At 40.5% G+C, this 21,433-nt stretch overlaps 1 protein-coding gene across 3 annotated transcripts in view; it reads left to right on the plus strand.

Moving 5' to 3' along the window:
- Positions 1–21,433, plus strand: part of KCNAB1 (potassium voltage-gated channel subfamily A regulatory beta subunit 1) — a 420,994-nt gene that overhangs the window by 392,042 nt on the left and 7,519 nt on the right. For all 3 annotated transcript variants that reach the window (XM_050779874.1, XM_050779875.1, XM_050779876.1), the window contains exons 9-13: positions 2,461–2,546; positions 3,197–3,317; positions 4,365–4,459; positions 12,024–12,144; positions 19,220–19,308. In XM_050779874.1, coding sequence (XP_050635831.1) covers positions 2,461–2,546; positions 3,197–3,317; positions 4,365–4,459; positions 12,024–12,144; positions 19,220–19,308 — 512 coding nt within the window. The remainder of the gene's footprint in view (positions 1–2,460; positions 2,547–3,196; positions 3,318–4,364; positions 4,460–12,023; positions 12,145–19,219; positions 19,309–21,433) is intronic.

Genomic DNA, 21,433 nt, shown 5'->3' on the forward strand with positions numbered 1-21,433 from the left:
GTGGATTCTGCCTTCAACTTATATTTTGAATATATCCACCTCTCTCTCTGTTTGCCACCACCACCCTATTACAAATCACCCTCATCTCCTGCCTAGAATACAGCAATACCTTCCTCAAGCTTTTCCTACTTCCTCCAGTCCTCCCTGTTACTAATGATTCTCCACAGCATAGAGACAGTGTTCTGAAATGCAAACTCTATTCTACCATCCCCTTACCTGATAAAATGTTAATGGCATCATTAAACCTTGAATAACATACAAATGACATGGTTTGCCCTCTGCCAACTTTATCTTGCACCCCCGTCCTCCTTCCCTCCCATTGCTGGGACTCGCTAAGCTCTGTCCTTCCTCAGGGCCTTGGCACATACTATACCATCTGCCTCGAATGCTCTTCCACTGTTCTTCACATGGATGGCTCCTGTTTGCTTTTTTATGCCTAAACATGATTGCGCTTTAGTGAGACCTTCCTTACTCCACTAAATATGTCTTCTCTTTCATTTCCTGTCCCAGTCCCCTATGTTATTTTCTTTATAACACTTTACATTTTATAATGACTTACTTATTTACCTCTCTGTCTCTCCCACTCAACTTGAAACTCTCTGAGTCCAGGAAGTTTGTGTCTGTTTTACTCACAGATGAACCCAGCAACCAGCACAGTGACTGGCAAATATTAAGCTTGTAATACCTGTGTGTTGTATAATTGAATGAGTGCGCACGAAGAGTCACAACTTCCACTCCATCTTCACTGCTCTTGTCAAGGACTCCCAACTGCCCAAGCCACCTGTCAGCACTCTGTACCTGTCTTACTTGATGGCGGAGACAGAGTTAAGGGAGAGGCCAGGTCCAGTTTATTTTCTGTTAACTTCTTCTATGTTTACCAGCATGTTTGATTCACCACAATATCTCCAGCACCCAGGACAGCAGACACCTATTAGATACTGTTGATTGACTGAACTCCCAACTCTGAATGACACAGGATGTGAAGGGAAAGGGAGCTGGTGCAGTGATGGAGACATCCAAAGAGAAAATTCATCTGGGGCAGAGATTCATATCATTGTTTTCAGCTTTTAGAAATGTTTATCATAGGCACGCATCTCCATTTGTACAGTAAAAGAGAAGAAAAGCGGTTCCTTACACGTTTTTAATCATATGTTTTATAAATGGAGAATGAACTTCATAGTTTTAGTTGCTGGGCAATAATTTGATATTCTAGAGTCTTTCTCCAAGAAAGAAAACGTTTGCTTATAAAGCCAGCTTTTATCTCTGTTGGACACACAATGGTGAATGAAAGCATTCCCATCTTCCAAACAAAGAAATCAAGGGCGATTAAAAATAATTTACACAAGCCAAACAAGCAAAGAAGCTAAGACTCTAACTCTGGCCATTTCATTCAAATCCTGTTCCCTATCGATTTAGACAGTGCCTGCTCATGAGAAATAATAATAATAAAAAAGAATACATCTACTGCAACTCTACTTTGAGACAAGGATTTGGTTCTTTTGAAGGGCATTTAACTGACTGGTATTACTGAGAAATAGAAAAGCCCAAGGCACGTGACTATTTGAAAATGTTGAGTGACCTGGCATCCTGAGTGTTTAACTGACCTGCTTTGAGGAAGAAATCCAACCCTGTCTGTAAATTTTAACTAAATTAAACTGAGGGTCTCCACGCTCTCTTGTTCCGCAACACATCTGGCTGGTGCCAAGAGGATTTGCTCAGCTCCATCCTCTGGGGAAGGGATTCATTTTCCTGTTTAGGAAATGTGATGTTCAGCTGCATGAGGCTGATGAGCACACCGGGTGGGACCACAAACAGGCCCCAATGAAATCAATTATGTGGGTGTCTTAGGACAAAATTTGGTTCAAAGTGATCAAGGACAGGGTGTGTCATTGCAAGCTGTGAGCCACTGTGGCTTCAGCTGTTTGTTCAGCATTTAATATGTTTATCTTTCTGCTAAACACATTGTCGCTGAGTCACCTCTCTTAGAGACCCATTCTGTGTGCGGCCATGCTCTGCAAGTCCAATATACAGAGACAGGCCTTTCACCCTCAGTGACCTCACATTCTGCAAAGTCAAAGCAGATACCTTCTCTTACTTCTCACTTTAGTGAGGAAGGTACCCAGGCTCTTAAAAAGGTGAATCGTGTATTCTTTATTAGGCCAGGAATCATCAAGCAATAAAAGTAAAGGAAGAACTTAAAGTGGTCATTATATTTTCAATACCATTTAGTGTTGTTGCTGCAAATGGAAAATGGAATGTCAGTTTACCTAAAAGTACCATCAGCCTCCAAACCATCAATATTTCGTGTCAGACAATAATGTTGTCACCAATATTAGACTAATTTTATTAATCAAACAAATAACTGCATTAAGCTTCTAGGCTTTGGCTAGAGGGGTAAAAATCACATATCTTTGAAAAGTAGATGAATTCATGAAATGTTGTCTGTTTGACTTTCCATAGAAATTGTCCGAGCCATGACACATGTGATAAACCAAGGCATGGCGATGTACTGGGGCACCTCGAGGTGGAGTGCTATGGAGATAATGGTAATTTAATTTCTATTTTTAAATGGTTATTGAGTACCTTATTATTGCTTTTCAGATGCCATGCATAAATTGCAAGATCTTTTGCAAACTTTTCTCATAATCACTATGGTACTGGAATTCTAGAACCAATTCCATCATTATAGAGATGGATATTGGAGCCGGAGCTCATCCATTCAGAATACAACAGAGAATACAGTGTTCCCTGGTGGCAAGAGGGCAAAGTGAATTTCACAGCTATGGAGATATATTAACAGAGTATTCTAGTTTTCTTATAAAAAACTGTATTAACTACATTGTTTATACCAAGCTAGTTAAAGATACTTTTATATGTTAGTCTAAGTCTTATTTCTTTAGGAACTTAAAAATAGTTAAACTACATTTTCTTTATCATAGTGTATAATTCACACTTTGACTAATTTGCCCTGGACTTAACTCAATCCAAACCCTCCCAAAAAATTAATAAGGGTTTCCTACATTTCATATTGCTCTTAGTGAAATTGGTGGTGATAAATTTGCTTATTATTTGGCATCCTACATGTTTCTTGGTTTGTACTGATTTCACCAAAGTAAACATTTCTCATGCATACAAATTACAGTGAAGCCTCATTTCTCATCAGTATAAATTCAGTTGTAATCTCATTCCTCCCTAGGAAGCCTATTCTGTAGCAAGACAGTTCAATATGATCCCACCAGTCTGTGAACAAGCTGAGTACCATCTTTTCCAGAGAGAGAAAGTGGAGGTCCAGCTGCCAGAGCTCTACCACAAAATAGGTAATCTTCAGAATAAAAGCTACTGGGTATTTTTAACAAGAGAAAGATCACTGATTCGGGGGGGGGGGGGGGGAAGAAGTAAAAACAGTGTTACTGAAATGCTTTCCTAAATGTCCCTAATTAACACAGACATTGTAAGAACCATGCATTCCAGAGATTGTAGCAGAATCAAAATGTAGCAGAATCTGCACCTAGTCTACAAGGTATCACTGATGAAAGCCAAGCAGAGTTGTAAATTGTGACTAGTGTTTCAGCTGTACTCAGCAGGTGTTCAAAAAAATGCATACTGAATAAAGGGAACAACCAATGAATAAATTCATTTTTCATTGGTGCTTGCTCGAGTAAACAATGACTACCTTTCAAAAATATCGTGGATATATACATCTGTATCTACTACCCTAGCCCTGGCACTGAGTGAGAATTGGGAAATTCAACAACTACTAAGTCGGGCACTATCACTTTGTGTAGGTAGAACTAATGCCTTCAGAGAGAGGGGAGAAATACATATATAACATGTACCCAGGAAATTTAGACATTAGGAAAAGATGAATAAGCCACATTTTCAGCCTTATTTATCAAAAGTTTCCAGAGATAATTTTCTTCCTAAAAATTAGAGGTTCATATGAGCAGGAAAATTCTGGGAAAAGGAGATAAAGATAAAAATTCAACAACAACAATTGTTATTATTGCTCTCACTTATTGAGTGCTTGCTGTGTACCAGGTGTGTGCTCCTGCTGTGTACCAGGCACTATGTTAGGCACTCAATGGACAACAAAAATTCATGGATAAGCCACATTTTTCAGCCACATTTTTCAGGCTTTCCCAAGAACTGACAGTCCATGTTTAATTGGTTGATGAAAGAATGAAACACAATTTGTAAGCTCCTAAATTGTAATGGAAAAAATGCATGCCGATATTAACTCATTTATCTGGACAGCTTTTCCCGATAACCTACCAAATTCTATTTAAACACCACCATCCCTCCCCCACCCCGCAACTTTTGATCCCAATTTGCACAAGCAGCTTTCTCAGTTTTTTCTTCTGTAGGGGTTGGTGCAATGACGTGGTCTCCACTTGCCTGTGGAATCATCTCAGGAAAATACGGAAATGGGGTGCCTGAAAGTTCCAGGGCTTCACTGAAGGTATTTTTCTCAATGTCTAGAAAAAAGCCTCGGGCTAGGAAGGAGGGAAAATCGATAAGAACAGCTCTGCAACAGCCTAGGGCTTCCCAGCTCAGGCAGACTGTGTTGTCCGGGCCAGTGGCCTCTGGCAGGTTCCTCTGAGCCTTCTGGAGGTTTCGGCGCCTGGCCATGTATCAGTCAGCCCTTCGTAATCTGCCTGCGTCAAATGCGTCGAATATTCTCTTCCTCTGGGGACTGGGGAAAAAGTGCCCAATGACCTGATTGGACTTGCAGGGCTCAAATTCCTACATTGTTATTTGCTCATATGTTAAAGAAAACATTCCATCATTTGAAACTGATAAAATGTAACTTACAAAATAAAATGTAAGCCATAGAGGCTTAATCCATATAAGGCCAACAGTTGTAGCTGAGTATGTTTGACACTTTTTAGTGTGTGTTGGGGGCAGTGGGTTAGAAGGGGAGACTTCAGGAGACAGATACATAGCAAAGCTTCTGTCACTTAAAGCAGTTTAAATTCTGCTCTGAAGCAAAAAGATATTCAAGATCATCGACACAAAATTACCTCCATTCAGGACATCTTGATGACTAATTTATTGGAGAGTACTCCAAACATCTCTCCTTATTAATAACAACATGCTTGTTTTTAAAAACTTGAGAGAATGTGTAATAACATTAGAATCACAAATTACTCTGTATTGTCAAGGGAGAGAAAATACAGGCATTTAAAGAAATCAGATAAACCAGAGTCTTTCTAAGAGGAAGTATAAGCCTTACGCAACCTCTTGCCTCCATCAGCGCTAAATTATTGGGAAAACAGCTCAAGTCAAGTCTGAACCACCAATCCTTTAATCACTGTGGCTGTGGCCACCATGAGCTTCCCTAATCAGAATATTTTCAAGGCTCTAGGCCTTTGACTTTCCTTTCTGTGTGTAACAGTTGAGCTTTTGCTTGTTTGTTCTCTAAAATAATACAACATAAATATCTCCTAAAGCACGATGACATGGTCCTATTTCTAGTTTTGTATTATTACAAAAAACAATTATCCCAGAATATTAAATAAGGTCTCTCTTCTAAAAATTAAAGATTGTTCTGAAACAAGTCTAACAAGTCAACAAAGACAGACTAAAAGCATCTTAGGAAAGAAGTGTAAAAAGAGGAAGGCAAGAAGGGAGTGAAGAAGGAAGGAATTGGAAGAAGGGAAGCACTGATAATTACAATTTTACTGAATACCTACTATGTGCCAAGCACTGAGCTAAGTGTTTTCATTCAACAACTTTTATTTTCACAAACAGAATGGATACAGGTGACTTTTAGTCAGTTGAGCTAAGCATGGTGTCACATGTTCTTTCAGAGGCTTGCTGACAAATTCCAAGCATTTCTATATAGGCTGAGTGTTTGTTCTCACAATAACCTGCTGAGAGGCAGACCCTTTTCAGATGCAGAAACTAAAACACGAAGACCTTAAATAACAATCCAAGACCATAAACTCATAACAGAAAATGCTGATATTAGAACCCAGGTCTGACTTTCAGTTAATTATCTCCCTCAAAGACATCTTTATTTGTCTTTAAACCCAGGTTTTTAAAGGAGAAAAAAGTAGCTATGCTGTATTTGGAGTGCATGATTGTCTAACCTTCATCACTGAGGAAAGCTTGCAAACAGCTGAAAAAGCTTTCACAAATTCACTAGTGAAAGGAAAAAGAAAAAAAAAAAAAGAAAGAGTAACAAATGTTTGAAGGTGGCTAAGCCCAAAAGCAGCTTGGGAAATATTTCTATTGCTGACTTTTATAAAGTCAACTCTGTATCTACTGGAACATCCTTAATAATAAACATTAAGAGCTCTCAATAGATGAAAGGTGGCTGATCACAAAGTATGCTTCTTTAGAGCTCTGCAGACTCTCAAGGCTCTACATTATCAGCCTGAGTGCTTTCGGAGTAATGTATGTGCACTTAGGAAAGTCACTTGAGTATAGTTTCCAGAGCAAAAAAATAAAAAATAAAAAGTAAAGGAGGCAAGTATCAGAGCAACCTTAGGAGTGAATGAGGATACCATGAAAGAAAGAAAGAAAGAGAAAGAGAAAAGGAAGGAGGGAGGGAGGGAGGGAGGGAGGGAAGGAAGGAAGGAAGGAAGGAAGGAAGGAAGGAAGGAAGGAAGGAAGGAAGGAAGGAAGGAAGGAAGGAAGGAAGGAAGGAAGGAAGGAGAGAAAGAAAGTAAGTTAAATTAAAAGATAGATATCTGGGCAAGTAGATAAATAAATTGGTAACATTCATCTCACCGTAAAAGAGAATAAGTAGTTTGTGTTTCACATTGGCTATTGTTATACTAATAAGATTAAGATGTTAATATTTTGCATCTGTTGTAGTATTGAACTGCAGTTGAAGGATAAATTAAATCAGCATAAAAAATACCTATCTAGAGCTCTTTTAGAAGGTAATACTACTTTTCTGGATTTTCTGGGCCCCCTCATCTGGCCCCACTACTCTAACAATGATTTCTAAATTTGTGTTATCAGCTCTGACTTCACTGCTGAACTGCACAGCACTCCTTCTTTGTGTCTATTAGACATCTCCAAGTAGAAGTCCCATGGGCATCAGTCATGCCTAATGGAATCTGTCCTCACCCCCAGAACCTGCCATTCCTTCTTGCTTAACAGTGCCTCCACCCATCCATCTGGTTATCTTGGTCAGAAGCCAAGGCATTATCTCAGACTGCCTCCTTTCCTTCCTTATTCCTGTTCAACAAGGCACCAAATCCTCCAGACTCTATCTTGACTCTAAGATCCATCTTGTGCACAGCCCTTGTTTAGATCTTCATCATTTCTTGTCAGATTTACTATAGTAGCCTCCCATCTGGCCTCTGATTTCCTTCCCTTTCCTCAACAACCCACCATTGTGACCACTGAATCTTTTAAAAATGTTAATCTGACCATATCGTAACTCTGCTTAAAATCCTCTAATGATTTCCCAATCATTGCTTATAGGACAAAGCCATAACTCCGCAATAAAGCATTCAAGGAAACTCCCTTGGGATCTAAGTTGAGCCTATTTTTTCATTTGTGTCTCCCATATCATACTACTTCATTTTCCATGCAAATGCACTGTACTCTCCTTTGCCTCCCAGAAATGTCCTTCTTTTCATTCTCCTGTGGAACCCCTTCTTATTGTTAAAGGCAAAGCTTGGTTGTCTTCTCTATGAAGACTGTCCTAACTTTCCAAAAATGAGCTATTTGTACCTTCTCTATTATTCCATGAACGCTTCTTACAGAGTCTTCTAATTCTCTGGTTGCAAGTAACAAAACTCAATGAAAACTAATCTGATCAGAGAATGGGGACTCTATTGGTTCACAAAGACATCCTTGGGAAATATGGAGTGGCCTCAGCAATGACTCCATCCATGAACTTGTACATTGTCAGGATTTTCCATCTTCTCTAGTTCTCTCTGCTTGTCGGTGTCATTTTCTTATACTACAAATGGGTCTCCTCCATGACACCAGGAGCAGGAAAACTGGTGGTTGCGGGTTTGCATTTCTAAAGGCATGTAACCTAAGATAAAAGCGATCTTTTCTTTACCAACTTCAGTCCAGAGAAGACTGGCCAAGCTTAGGTCATGTGCCACCCTGTGAGACCAATGACAGTGGCTAAAAGGGTAAGGTACTATGATCAGCTCAGGTTATGCACCACTTCATCATGGCATTTCCCATTAGGAGGCAGTAAAGACATAGCTTGTAAGGAAATCATTGACAAGAGTGGAACCCCAACAAAAAAACACTTCCCATGTTACTAAGTAATGATTTGTGAATACATCTAGGACAGAAACTGAAACCTTCTCATCTGACCCATCACAGAGCCTGATGAGTACATAAGAGGTACTTAAGCCTTTGTTAATTTGATGAGCCATAACCAAATCAATAAAGTCTGATCAAGAGACCAGGTGTACAGCTTTTAAATAGAAATAAATAGTGCAATAAAATGTATTGGCAGCTCCTCCCTGTTCTTGGCAAAATGCTTTCTAGAAAAATTTAGGCCAGGTATGGTGGCTCATATCTATAATCCTAGCACTTTGGGAGGTGGAGGTGGGCAGATCACTTGAGCCAAGGAGTTTGAGACCAGCCTGGGCAAAATGGCGAAACCCTATCTCTACAAAAATACAAAAAATTAGCTAGATATCATGCTCACCTGCAGTCCCAAATACTCAGGAGGCTGAGGTGAGAGGATCACCTGAGCCTGGGAGATCAAGGCTGCAGTGAGCTGAGATCATGCCACTTCCCTCCAACCTGAGCAGTATAGTGAGATCCTTTCTAAAAAAAAAAAAAAAAATACAAAAGTATGTACCCCTCTGTCAAAAAAAAATAAGAAGCATGCACACCTTGATGAATCAAAGTTGGGGGAGACAGGTGGTCCAAGTACGTCAAGTGCTCATATAAAGAAACAAAGCATATTGTACATTATGGCAAAATTTCAGAAGGCAAGTTTTCAGCTCTAGCATTTTACCTAGAGATCTCAACCTCAATAGTGACTTTGCTTTTGTTTTGAGTCAAAGCCTTTGATGTTTAAGTAGAAATAGTCAGCGATCTTGGGTGTTAAATTATTCTAGACAGTGTTCAGAACTGAAATGTGACTGATTCTGTCCATGGCTCCAGTTTCAGCCTGAGTTCAATCCAAGATTAACAAACAACTAATTAGGGATTTGGGGCAAGTCTCACAGACTATTCTCACCCCAATATCAATACCTATGAAACAGGGACTTATAAAATCATCATAGCATTGGGAGAGGGCAAAGAAATAGGCTTTAAGAAAATTTAGAGTTTGTAACATACATAAAACTAATAGCCAACTAATCTGTGGAGAAAAGCTCATTCAGTTGTCCCGTTGACAAATATTTACTGAGTGTACCTAGACTTTGTGCTGGGTGCTGAGGATACAGGGATGAATGGGACAGTCGCAACCTTCAAGGAGTAGCTCCAGGCCTTATGAGAGGGACAGACATATGAAGGGGTGAATCATGAAATAATATGGATTCCACAAGCCCTGTGGAGTCCCACAGGACTGCTGACAGAGTCACATTGCATTGGGGAGGAGGTGTCATGATCAATCTGAAAAATGGGAAGAGATTTATTTTGACCCCACAGAACTCTGGTTTCTCTGACTCCTCCCTGACCACCATATTAGCTGAGCCCCTCCTCCTTGCCAGCTACAAGTGTCAGAACTGGAGATGCTGACGTGAGCAACAAGCCATCCCTGGCTTCTTCCACCTGCTAGGTTTAGAAAAACCAACAAGTAATCAAATCATTGCAGTGCAGTGGGATGATAGAATAGGGTTGGATGAGGAGATTTCACCTTTTGATTCATGGATTACTGCCCAGTCAGCAAGCTGGGTATATTACTGCCACAAGCACACCCACCTCCAACAAAACACACTTGTTTGCTTCCATATTTAATTAATATTTTAATTAAGCCTCATTCCTATCTCTGCTAACACGTTTTCATTTGTAAAGCAGTTAAAGCTGTTTATTTCCAACACACTTTTGTTTCCTTTGGTATGAGGAAAGCAGTATAAAAACTATGCATCTACTTTTTAAAAACCCTAATCTGCTTGTATTTCCATAGGCTAAAGCAACAATGAGATTTATGGTGTTGAAGATTGAGAGATAGGGACTCAATAAATAATTGCTTGATTTTTACTTTTTAATGTTTTTTACTTTTGGAAGTCTGTCTCTGAAAATGGTGCGTGTGTATGTGTGTTACACACACATATATCTATACACACACACATCTATACACACACACATACATAGAACTTGTAACCCAATCCTAAGGAAGAGAATGCACTGCATACAAGATTTCAAAAACAGAAAAGTTACAAAAGATTGATAAACCAACCACTCTTTACATGCATGGTATATACTGAAACTCAGAAATGCTAATAGTAAAAAGAAGCAATTGTTCAAAAAGCAGTTGGCTATTAGTTTTTAATCTTTGTTAGTCTGTTTGAATACATTCAGAAATATTGGTCCCCTGAAAGATGTTATGAAACTTTAGTGAGGATTGGTGATGTTTTTCCCATGGAGGACACCAAAAGTAAGTTCAGGGACTCTCTGACGTAGACAGCACTGGCCCAGGAAGTCTGCCCGGTCCCCAGGCAGTGTCCATTGTTCACAATGTCCATCTCATCACCACTGGCACCAACTGTCATCTCTGGAGAGATGCTTCAGGCCATTCTTATTTTTGAAGGAGCTGAGGCTTCCCAGAGCTAAGGCTGGGAAAACTTTAGCCATCTCCCCAAACAGGCTACCAAGTTAGGAGCCAGCCCATAAGCCTTTGAGATTTAGGAGGCAAAACGGGCAGCTTGCCCTTCTCCTTTTCTCATCGGCAAAATAACTCAAAAAATCACAATAAAACATAATATGGTTACCCTTTTCTTTGGAAATATTGTCTTAGAATGATGAAAAAAATGCTCAAAAAACAAAAGCCAGTAGCCTACTGAAATCACGTGGGTGCAGTGTCCATGGCCCACTGCCTGTTGCAGAGCATTCTGCGGCCTCTGGGAAGATAAAGATCTGCGATGGCGATTGTGTCGCAAATACACACAACAAGAGAGAAAGTCCACATTGCCACACAGTGTGATGATTTTCAATTATTTTCCCTAAAACAGACTAACACTCTTACAAATATTCTTTTCCTCTGAGTGTTGCTGCTTAGTGCTCGCTTTATGTAGAAGAGTCTGTTGTTCCCTTTCTCATAGTAAGAGCAGAGCCTTCTGGAAAGTAGGGCATTGAGAAGTTCTAAAATATTTTTCTCTTTATATTGAAGAAATTAGGTTCATTTTGTAGTCTATAGATCAGGGTCAGTTTCTTCTCATTGGCTTTAAAGAATAGTTTCCTGTTTTGAGTTTCTTTACTTTTTTAAGTTTCAATAGTTACACAATAGGTAATAACATTTGCAAAGTCTTTATCCACTTTAAAATTTTAAAAATCTACTCGGTATCTATCAGTTATGCCATGTCTGCTTCTAGGAAGAAGCTGCAGAAGCTAACAACAAAGCCCTATTATAAAAAGAATAAGAGATTAGCAGTGAACTGAAAGCAAGGGGGAGAAAAATAGTCAAACAAAAATGTAAAGTAATGATTTTCTTTGAGCAGAAAGCTTGGCACCCAGTTTTCTTAATAAAAAGGAGACATAATAGATCTTGGTAAAATGTAAATGCACTTTTTTTTTTTTTGCTACATTCTAAAATTGGGCTATCCCAATAAGAAATATGACCTCCTCTATTGGACAGGCTAGGATGTAAGTGCTTATATGTCACGATCAGGGTTATAACAACTTCTGTGCAGGCTGATCAATTTGAATGGTGAATATTAGTCAAAATCAATCTGCTTTGAACCAATAAACAAGGAGCAAGATTGTGAGGAACATTTCTTTGGATGAAATCATCCCTGGCAGTGTGAAACATAAGGGTCAAAAAATTCAGAAAATCATCATAAGGTTCACATATTTTATTGAATTACCATTCTTTGACATCAGATCTTTACCAGACATTAACATTTCAATGTTATGCTTTTCCTCAGTGCTACCAGTGGTTGAAAGAAAGAATTGTAAGTGAAGAAGGGAGAAAACAGCAAAACAAGCTAAAAGACCTTTCCCCAATTGCAGAGCGTCTGGGATGCACACTACCTCAGCTAGCTGTTGGTAAGAAAATTACTAAGCTATGGGGTGGTAGAGGGACTTCTGCTGAGATCATCGTTTTCTATTGCTGACCACACCCTTACCATGATAAAATGTCTTTTGTAGGGACAGATGATCTCTGAAGCATAAACTCCTGCTAGATATAAAGTGAGTTATTTGAGGTTCCCCAGAATTTTCTATACGATAGCAAATTTTTCTTACTTCTTTCCCCTTGCCCTTATAATATAGTTTAAATGAGAACATGTCAGTGATAACACACACTATCACAGATGTCAGGGGTGAACTGTGTAGTGACATCCATTTCTTTTGGCTCAAGTTGCTGTCTCTGTTGAAAACTGAGCCAGGGTTGGTTAGAAGCTGAGATACAGGACTGTTACAGGCCCAAGGCTACTGCCACATGAAAAGCTGATCCTAGAGAAATAGCTTCAACCTGAAACTTCTTGAAGGCCATAAAAATTGTCCTTCTAATGCTGTGGAGTCCATGAAAGGTCATGATTGCTGGTAACAATTGAAAAACCACCTACACTGTTTGAGAGAAAGATACATGAACCACATTCAATCATGGGTGTTTCAGTCAACGATGGACCACATATATGTAGGCGGACCCATAAGATTATAATGGAGCTGAAAAATTACTATTGCCTAGTGATGTTGTAGCTGTCCTAAGGTCCTAGTGCAATGAATTACTTGTGTGTTTGTGGTCATGCTGGTATAAACAAGCCTACTGCACTGCCAGTAATCTAAAAGTCTAGCACACACAATCATCTACAGTACATAATACTTGATAATGATAATAAATGACCATGTTACTGGTTTATGTATTTACTATACTATACCTTTCATCTTTACTTTAGAGTGTTACTTCTTCTACTTACTAGAAAAAAAAAAGTTAACTGTAAAACAGCCTCATGCAGGCCGTTCTCCTGAAGGGTGTTCCCAAAAGAGGAATTATGATCACAGGAGATGACAGCTCCATGTGTGTCCCTGAAGACTTCCCAGAGGAACAAGATGTGGAGGTGGAACATAGTGATGGTCCTGACCCTGTGTAGGCCAAGGCTAATGAGTGTGTCTGTGTCTTAGTTTGTAACAAATAAAAAAGTTTAAAAAGCTAAAAACATACTTTTTAAAAATGAAAAAAAGCTTATAACGATATAAAGGAAATACTTTTGTACAACTGTACAATGTGTTTGTGTTTTAAGCTATGTTATTACAAATAAGTTGAAAGGTTTTTTTGTTTGTTTTTTGTTTTGAGACGGAGTCTCGCTCTGTCGCCCAGGCTGGAGGGCAGTGGCGTGATCTCGGCTCACTGCAATATCCATCTCCTGGGTTCAAGCGATTCTCCTGCCTCAGCCTCCTGAGTATCTGCGATTACAGGTGCACACCACCACGCCCAGCTAATTTTTGTATTTTTAGTAGTGACAGGGTTTCACCATGTTGGTCAGGCTGGTCTCTAACTCCTGACCTTGTGATCCACCCACCTTGGCCTCCCAAAGTGCTGGGATTACAGGCGTGAGCCACCGTGCCCAGCCAAAAGTTTTTTTAAATTAAAAGTTTATAAAGTAAAAATGTTACAGCTAGCTAATGTTAATTATTGAAGAAAGAAAAATCTTGAAAATAAATTTAGTGTAGCCTAAGTGCACAGTGTTTACAAAGTCTATGGTAGTGTACAAGGATGTCCTAGGCCTTCACATTCACTCACCACTCACTCACTGACTCACCCAAAGCACCTCCCAGTCCTGCAAGCTCCAGTCATGGGAAGTGCCCTACACAGGTATACTATTTTATACCGTATTTTTACTATAACTTTTCTATGTTTAGATACACAACACCATGTGTTACAACAGCCTCTAGTATTCAGTACAGTAACATGCTGTACATATTTGGAGCCTAGGAGCAACAGGCTATACCATATTGCCTAGATATGCAGTAGGCTATACCAACTAGGTTTACATAAGAACCCTGTGATGTTCACACAATGAGGAAAATACCTAACAATGCATTTCTCAGAACATGTCCCTGTCGCTATGGGATGCATAACTGTATCTTATTTTAAATTTTCTAGTGAACACATTAAAACATTAAAATGAAACCAGTGAAATTAATTTTAATAATGGATTTTCTTTAACCCAATATAGCCAAAATATTATCATTTCAACATGTAATAAATATTAAAAATTATTGAGATATTTTACTTTTATTTTCTACAAATCTCTGAAATCCAGCATATATTTTACACCTAGAGCAAGCACATTCCAATTCAAGCTAGACACATGTTGCATGTTGCATGCTCAATAGCCACATGCTGCCAAAGGCTACACACTGGGCAGAAAAGCACTGAGACTTCTGGTTCCCTTACTAGGGGATGTTTGTCAGGTTCTATGGTAAGCACCTCAGGCTCATGCTCACTGTGTTGTCTCCTTCATCATCAAAACAATCTGCTGAGGTCTATATTATTACTAGTCATATTTTACAGATGCTAGTGGAGGATTTTGCTATTACTATCTCCACTTACAAATGAAGAAATGAGATAAAAGAGTTCATGTGGTAGCTATGAGAAAGGAATAAAATGGGTGCTGATTCTAGACAAAAAAAAAAAATCCTAAAGATTAAGAAATTGCAGGAATTGGGACATATCAGAAACACTAACCCAATGAGATAAAAAGCTCAAGATAAGCTTTATGCAAATAAAATAATTTAATAGAATATTTGTTGGTAGCTTGACTCTTCAGAGGTTGGAAGGCAGAGAAATGTTAGTTGCAATTAACAGTCATAGAAAGATAGAAATGGAACGTGGTTTTAGAAAGAGGGGGAAATGCCATGTACCTAAGTATATGTATGACTGTTGCTTTAATCCTTTCTTCAAAAAAATAAAATAAAGCAATGTATTTAATGTTTTTACTTAGCAACCCTACAGCTTTAACAAGCACAGTAAAACATATTAGCTATTTGACCATAGGCAAGTTGCTTAACCTGATAACAATTTTCTTATCTGTGAAATGGGTATAATAATACATATCTTACAAACTAGTTGAGTAAAGGGAAATTATATATATAAAGCAAAAAGTAGGTGCTCAGTGAGTGCTAATAAAGATGATAATGTTCTTGCAAAGAGTAGACATGCAAAACTTGAAATTCTGTCTGCTCTTAGCCATGGCATGCAATCAGAGTAATATGCAGAGAAACATATTCTGCACAATCATAAATATGGTTTTTAGACAGCAACATGAAGTATTAAACTTAGCCCTGAAAGACAGGGAAGAACATTGTCTTTCTAGAGAGGAAATCTTTACAAGATTTAGACTCTCACTGGATATTAGATATACATGAAGTACCTTCTTTACGGGGTCTGAGTTTAAATTAATACATGCTTTTTTCCCCTTTTCCTCCCTCTATCCCCTCAGATGTCTTTCTCACCTGTCACTTCTTTCTTTGTAAATAAATAATTTTGTTTATAGCCACAAAACTCTCAAAATCAAAAGGGAAATTATTTCCAGGTGTGTTATCTTTGGTCTGCTAGTGTGGGAGAGGGGAGATCCTCCAGCAGGAAGCGAACTACTTGAACCCAACTGTGTGCCTGCTCCCCAAGTCACACAGGTATAGTGGAGCCAGCATTCACACTTTGTTCTTAGTGAACAGGCACTCTGGACATACTTGCTGGTGACACTTGGTTAGAGGTGCTAATTATCCAGAATCAGCTGCAGTTGCTACCATGGAGTTGACCAGCTCTGCCCAGTGGGTTCTCCTGTGCCCCAGAGGCCCATTAGGGGAATCAGCTGTTGATGACCTTGCGTAGTCAGGTAGTTTATGGGCAATAATTTGCCTAGAATTGGCTTTGTCCTCAGAACTACTTTTAAGGCCAAAAACAGTTCTCAGTGCAAAGCAGGAAACAATGCAGTCAAGAAAAGGAGAGAAAGATTGGATTGGTACTTTTATAGAGCACTATTTTGTATTTTGCCCATGTGGAAATTCAGTGATTACCATAAAAGGCCTGGACATGGTAACAGCTTAAGAGTATCAGTTGACAATACGGCTGTCCAAATGGGGGCAGAAGATGTGCTTGGGGATATCCATCAATCATCCATGCCTATGTTTATTCAACAAACATTTAATAAGTTCCTACTTTGTGCAAGACACTGGGCTGGTGGCTGAGCACCCAAATGCAAATAAGACACATCTCACAGCCTGGTAGGCAAGTCAAGCAAATAAACAGATAATTTTAATACAGGTCATAATACTGAGAAGGGAACAGAGGATTAGGGAATTAGGAGCTTGGAATTCAGGGAAGTACTTTAGGAGCAGGCAATACCTTTGGGAAATCTCAAATGATAAGCAGATATTAGTGAGGTGAAAAGAAAGGGGGAGGCAAAAGGACATTCCAGGCAAAAGGAACAGCTTGAGCAATATGCCCCAGAAGGAAGGGAGGAAGAGGAGAAAAGCAGCAAGATGCTTGGGGATGGAGAGGATTTAAAGACAAGTGAGTGCTCCTGAAGCACAAAGTTCAAGGTAGGGAGCCATGAAGCTGCAGAGGTAGGCTAGAAAATAAGGTTTTCCAAGGTAAGAATTAAGAACCTCAGGCCCAACTAGGGAAGTGATATGATCAGATTTGTGTTTTTAGAGACCGCTGCTGGCTGGATGAGAGCTGTATGGGGGAAATATAAGGGGATAATTCAAGCAAGAGGTAGGAAAACCAGTTTTCCAGGAGAGAGATGAGGGCTTGAGTGAGGGCAGCAGTGACTGAGGTGGTGAAGACAGCTGAACCAAAGCAGTCATTGTCAAACTGAGCCCTGTATCCACACAATGGAATACTCTTTAGCAACAATAAGAAATGGTGTACGGATACATGCTGCCACATGGAAGAACCTAGAAAATATACGCTTAAGTGAAAACCAGACCCAAACGACCACTTATTGTTTGATTCCATTTAGGTGAAATGTCCAGAAAAGACAAATCTGGAGACAAAAAGTGGGTCAGTGGTTGCCTGGTACTTGAGGTAGGGATCTTATTAGGGTGATGGAAATGTTATAAAACTGGATTGAAAATAGTGAAGGTTGCATATTAAAATGGTGGTTTGTAAATTTATAAAAAAAATTTAATGTACAACTAAAATGGGTAAAATTTTTGATGGGTAAATTTTACCTCAATAAAGTTGGTTTAGAAAACAAAACACAAAAGAGCATGGTCCCAGATCAGCAGCATCAGCATAAGCATTACCTAGGAGTGTGTTAAAAATGAACAGACTGTACCCCAGAACTTCTGAGTCGGAAACTCAGGGGGTGAGCCACAACAGTGGGTGTTTCACAGGCCCTTGGGATGATTCTGACGCATACCAAAGTTTGAAAAGCACTTGATTAGAGGATTATTTAGGAGGAATAATTAATTGGACTTAGCAGTTAAAAGGGAAAAGGGGGTCGGAAAAGGACAGTTCTTAATGATTACTCCCAGGTTTCCCGATTGGGGAGCCACATTGCTGGTGATGCCCCCAAATGTGATTGGGAATGCAAGAGAGCCAGGCATCATAGCCGGAAGTTTGCGGTGCCTGTGGGGCATCTCGCAGGAAGGCCCAGCAGACACCGCATCTAGTCCAGCAACACTGAGTTCCAGGCAGCTAAGGACTGAGAAGTCCACCGTAACCACCAGGAGGCTCCTGGGGACCTTAGCTTTGGGACACAGCAACAAGGTGACTGGGATGTGAAGCAGGTCAGTAAGGGAATCCGAACTGACCTTTCAGAAGTTTAAGAGGGGAAGAAGGTTGGGGAAGTATCTAAGCAGGTAAAAAGGGTCAGAGGAAGCTTATTTTAGAATGGGAGAAATTTTAGCATGTTTTGTTGACAGAAAGACACCGTAAGAAATTTTGAAATGGGGTGGTGCGGGCAGTGGAATCACGTATGAATCAAGTCCAAGAAAAGGCAAAAAGGAGATGGCTCCAAGGCAGAGTTTGGTCTTTGACAGAAACCGCACACATCCTCTTCTGAAACTGGAGGATATGGATGTGGATTCTTATGCAGTAGGAGAGTGGGGAATTAAGGAATATTCCAATGGAGGGACTTGATTTTCTATAGACATTAGGACAAGGTCATCTAGTAAGAGTCAGGGGACAGAGGTTGATGGAATGGTTTAAGAGTACAGGTTTAAGGTCATTTTTGGGAAAAGAAAGATGACCAAGGGCAAGAATGAGGCTGACCAGGCTGGCTGAAGCCAGCTGGGAGGGAAGACGTGAATGCACAGGGGCACCAGACCATGAACTGTGAGATTCTCTCCAGCACGCTCAGCTGCCCTGAAGTAGAAGCCAAAAACACAGATGCAGTACTGATGGGGATCTGCTAAGGAAGCAGAGGAAGTGAAGGGTGTGAGGGTTCATAAGAGAGTAATTTAGATCATCAAGACAGAATGAATCTTGGGTTAGGAAGAAAGGGAGGTCCAGAGAGGGCTGCCAGGTAGGTGGGAACCAAGGAACCAGAAACCTAGAGTCTACAAGGGCTACAAGCAACAGATGTGGAAAAGTGAGAACATGAATACGATGGAAAGACAGGAGGTTGTGGGTCAAGGTAGAAACAGGAATCGAGCCATCTGCTGGTGAGCAATGTTAGGTGTTTCCAGAACAATGTGTTTCTAGGGTGGGTAGCTGGATTGAATGCCTCGGTTGTGGTGACGAGGCCTTATGTGGAAAGCAAAAAGGCCTTAAGCCCTGAGCCAACCCAAATGCATTGAGTGTTAACTAAGGGACATATAGTAGGCTAGGAATTGGAAAACCAACAGAGAAGCAAGAAAGACAGCAGTGCATCTGTGTTTTCTGCTTCTACTTGAGGGCAACTGAGCGTGCCGGAGAGAATCTTACAATCCATGATCCGACGCCTCTGTGCATTCGCATCTCCCCTCCCAGGTGGGCTTTGACAGATTCTGTCAAATCTTCTACACAACAGGGGGTGCTGCTCAGGTTTTTAATCTAGGAAGCACTGTACATCCTCCACAAAAGGAGTTAATAAATTTTGGCTGCAACAAACAGCTGTAGCAGGTGTTTATAAGCTAATCAGTGATTGGAAGTGCTTTGATAACCTGACCCAGTGTCCTCTCCTCCCAGCGTGGTGCCTGAGAAATGAAGGTGTGAGTTCTGTGCTCCTGGGATCATCCACCCCTGAACAACTCATTGAAAACCTTGGTGCCATTCAGGCAAGTATTGCAGCCCCTTCCAACAAACACCAGGGAATTTAAAGGTGCCTTTGAGGCTATTTCCAGGCAGTGTCTGTCTCTGCCCCGCTCCATCCTTCTGGGTGGGGCAAGAGTAGGGGGAACAAAGGCAAAGAACACTTTCCCAGAACATGTATCCAGGGTTGTCCTCTGCCTATGAACAGGCAGTATTCCCAAAGCTCATTTCTTGCGATGGTTTGTTTCTGTGGAAGAGTGCATTCCAGTGTTAACCCAGCAACTGACTTCCCAGGCCTCGCCATAAAAGCCTGGCTGATAACTTGCTTGGAAATTTAAGTCATAGGACAATATACATACATCATTTACTCATTTGTTCTTTCCACAAATATTGCCCACCTGCTGTGTGCTGAGCCTCTTCTGTTCGCTGAGCATCTTGTATTCCCCCTCCCATGATAACTTTTATGATAATGTAGTATAACTGCCTGTCTCTCCGGCTAGACTGCAAGCCCTCTGAGGTCAGAGACCTGCGTCTTTGCTTTTCCACTGGTTTTCCAGTTCCTAGGGTACTTACCACATGTTCCTTAGTTAATACTCAAGACCTATTGAATAATATTTGCCATGTTTTAAGAGAAATCGGCTCAAAATTCTATTTTGGACTTCCAGGATCACATCTCCCTAGAAGCAAATTTAGGAGGCCCATCCCCATTCCCTATGCCATGAGGATGGCCGCTGGTTCAGGGCACTAGATGGGGCCTGCAGCTATATTCTGGGGAGCTTGTAGTGGCAGTGGGTGGGTTGAAAGGATGTTCCTGGGAACTCTAAGGAGAGGGGTGGAGTTTAGTATCTATTGTGACCACCTCCTTTCCCCAAAGGCCACAGCTAATCCTGAGTCTGTCCTACTCTCAACCCTGCTAAAAGCCCTAGGAATGATCCTGCCCGCAATTCTTGCCACTACCTGCTAAAACAAGAAAGGTTGTCTATTTTTCTCCTGCTCATGGGAGGAAAAGAACTATCTCACAGCTTCTTCCCTATCTACCTGTCCTTGCAACAAGCACATAGCCCTGTTACCATTCCCAAAAGGAAACAGGTAGAGGTAGGGACAAATATGATTTAAAATCCTTTTTAAAAATAGCCCAGAACACACTGTGGAATAAATGGCATAGATCCGCTGCCCACTCCCCCAGCCTTTCTTAGGGCTGTGCAGCTGTTTAATCACCTCTGCCTCTCTGCTTCTAACAACTCCCATATCCAGCCCTGTAACTCCTACTGGATTCTGTGAGGTTCCCTGTGCCTACATGAGGAATTATCCCTCTTATGAATGCCACCTCTCATTTTCATTTATGCTCTGGGAAAAGATAAGGGTACACAGTGATGAGGGGACAGAACAGTTTGTACAAAAAAGAACTGAAATTCAATCCAATGATTTCAGTTTCACTAATATTTATGGAGCACTTAATTCTATGTCTGGCATCATCTTAGGCAGTGGGAGGACTGAGATGGGCAACAGGACCCGGCCTTCAAAGAGCTCATGTGCTGGCTGAGAAACAGTGAATTAAAAAATCTATCCCTTAATTCATTCAACAGATCTTTGAGAGCCTACTGTATACCAGGTACCCACAGGAAAGAAGAATAACACCGTCTAACCTTCAAGGGGTTTTTTACATGCCAGTAGGAGAGACAGATAAATATACAAAATGATTTCAGGTTGTGAAAAGGGCCATTAAGTAAATAAATGTTTATTTTACTGAGACTGAGAAATGGGTGAGCCTATTTTAAATGTCTTTGCAAAAAGCCCCTCTGGAATATGTTTATTCCAAGGACTTCGCATGCCTTCATTTTTTACATTCTTTGACAACGATTTACATGCCTTCACACAGCATGTGAAGAGTCCAGGAAAGTGCATTTCAGGGACAGGGAAGAGCAGTGGAAAGGCCCTGAGATGGGAAGGACCATGACTTTTCCCAGGAACTGTCAGCTAAGGCCAATGTGGTCAACATGTAGTTGAGCACAGGCACAGCAGCTGCAGTGATGAGGAGAGACAGGCAGGGCCAGGTCTCGCAGGACACCATGGGTTACAGTTCATGCTACATGTGACAAGTCCTTGTGGAGGGTTTTAAGAGGAGGGACATGCTCCTGTTTGAATGTCTGA

The sequence above is a fragment of the Macaca thibetana genome, chromosome 2 (assembly GCF_024542745.1).
Source record: "Macaca thibetana thibetana isolate TM-01 chromosome 2, ASM2454274v1, whole genome shotgun sequence".
In the NCBI taxonomy this organism is placed as follows: domain Eukaryota; kingdom Metazoa; phylum Chordata; class Mammalia; order Primates; family Cercopithecidae; genus Macaca; species Macaca thibetana.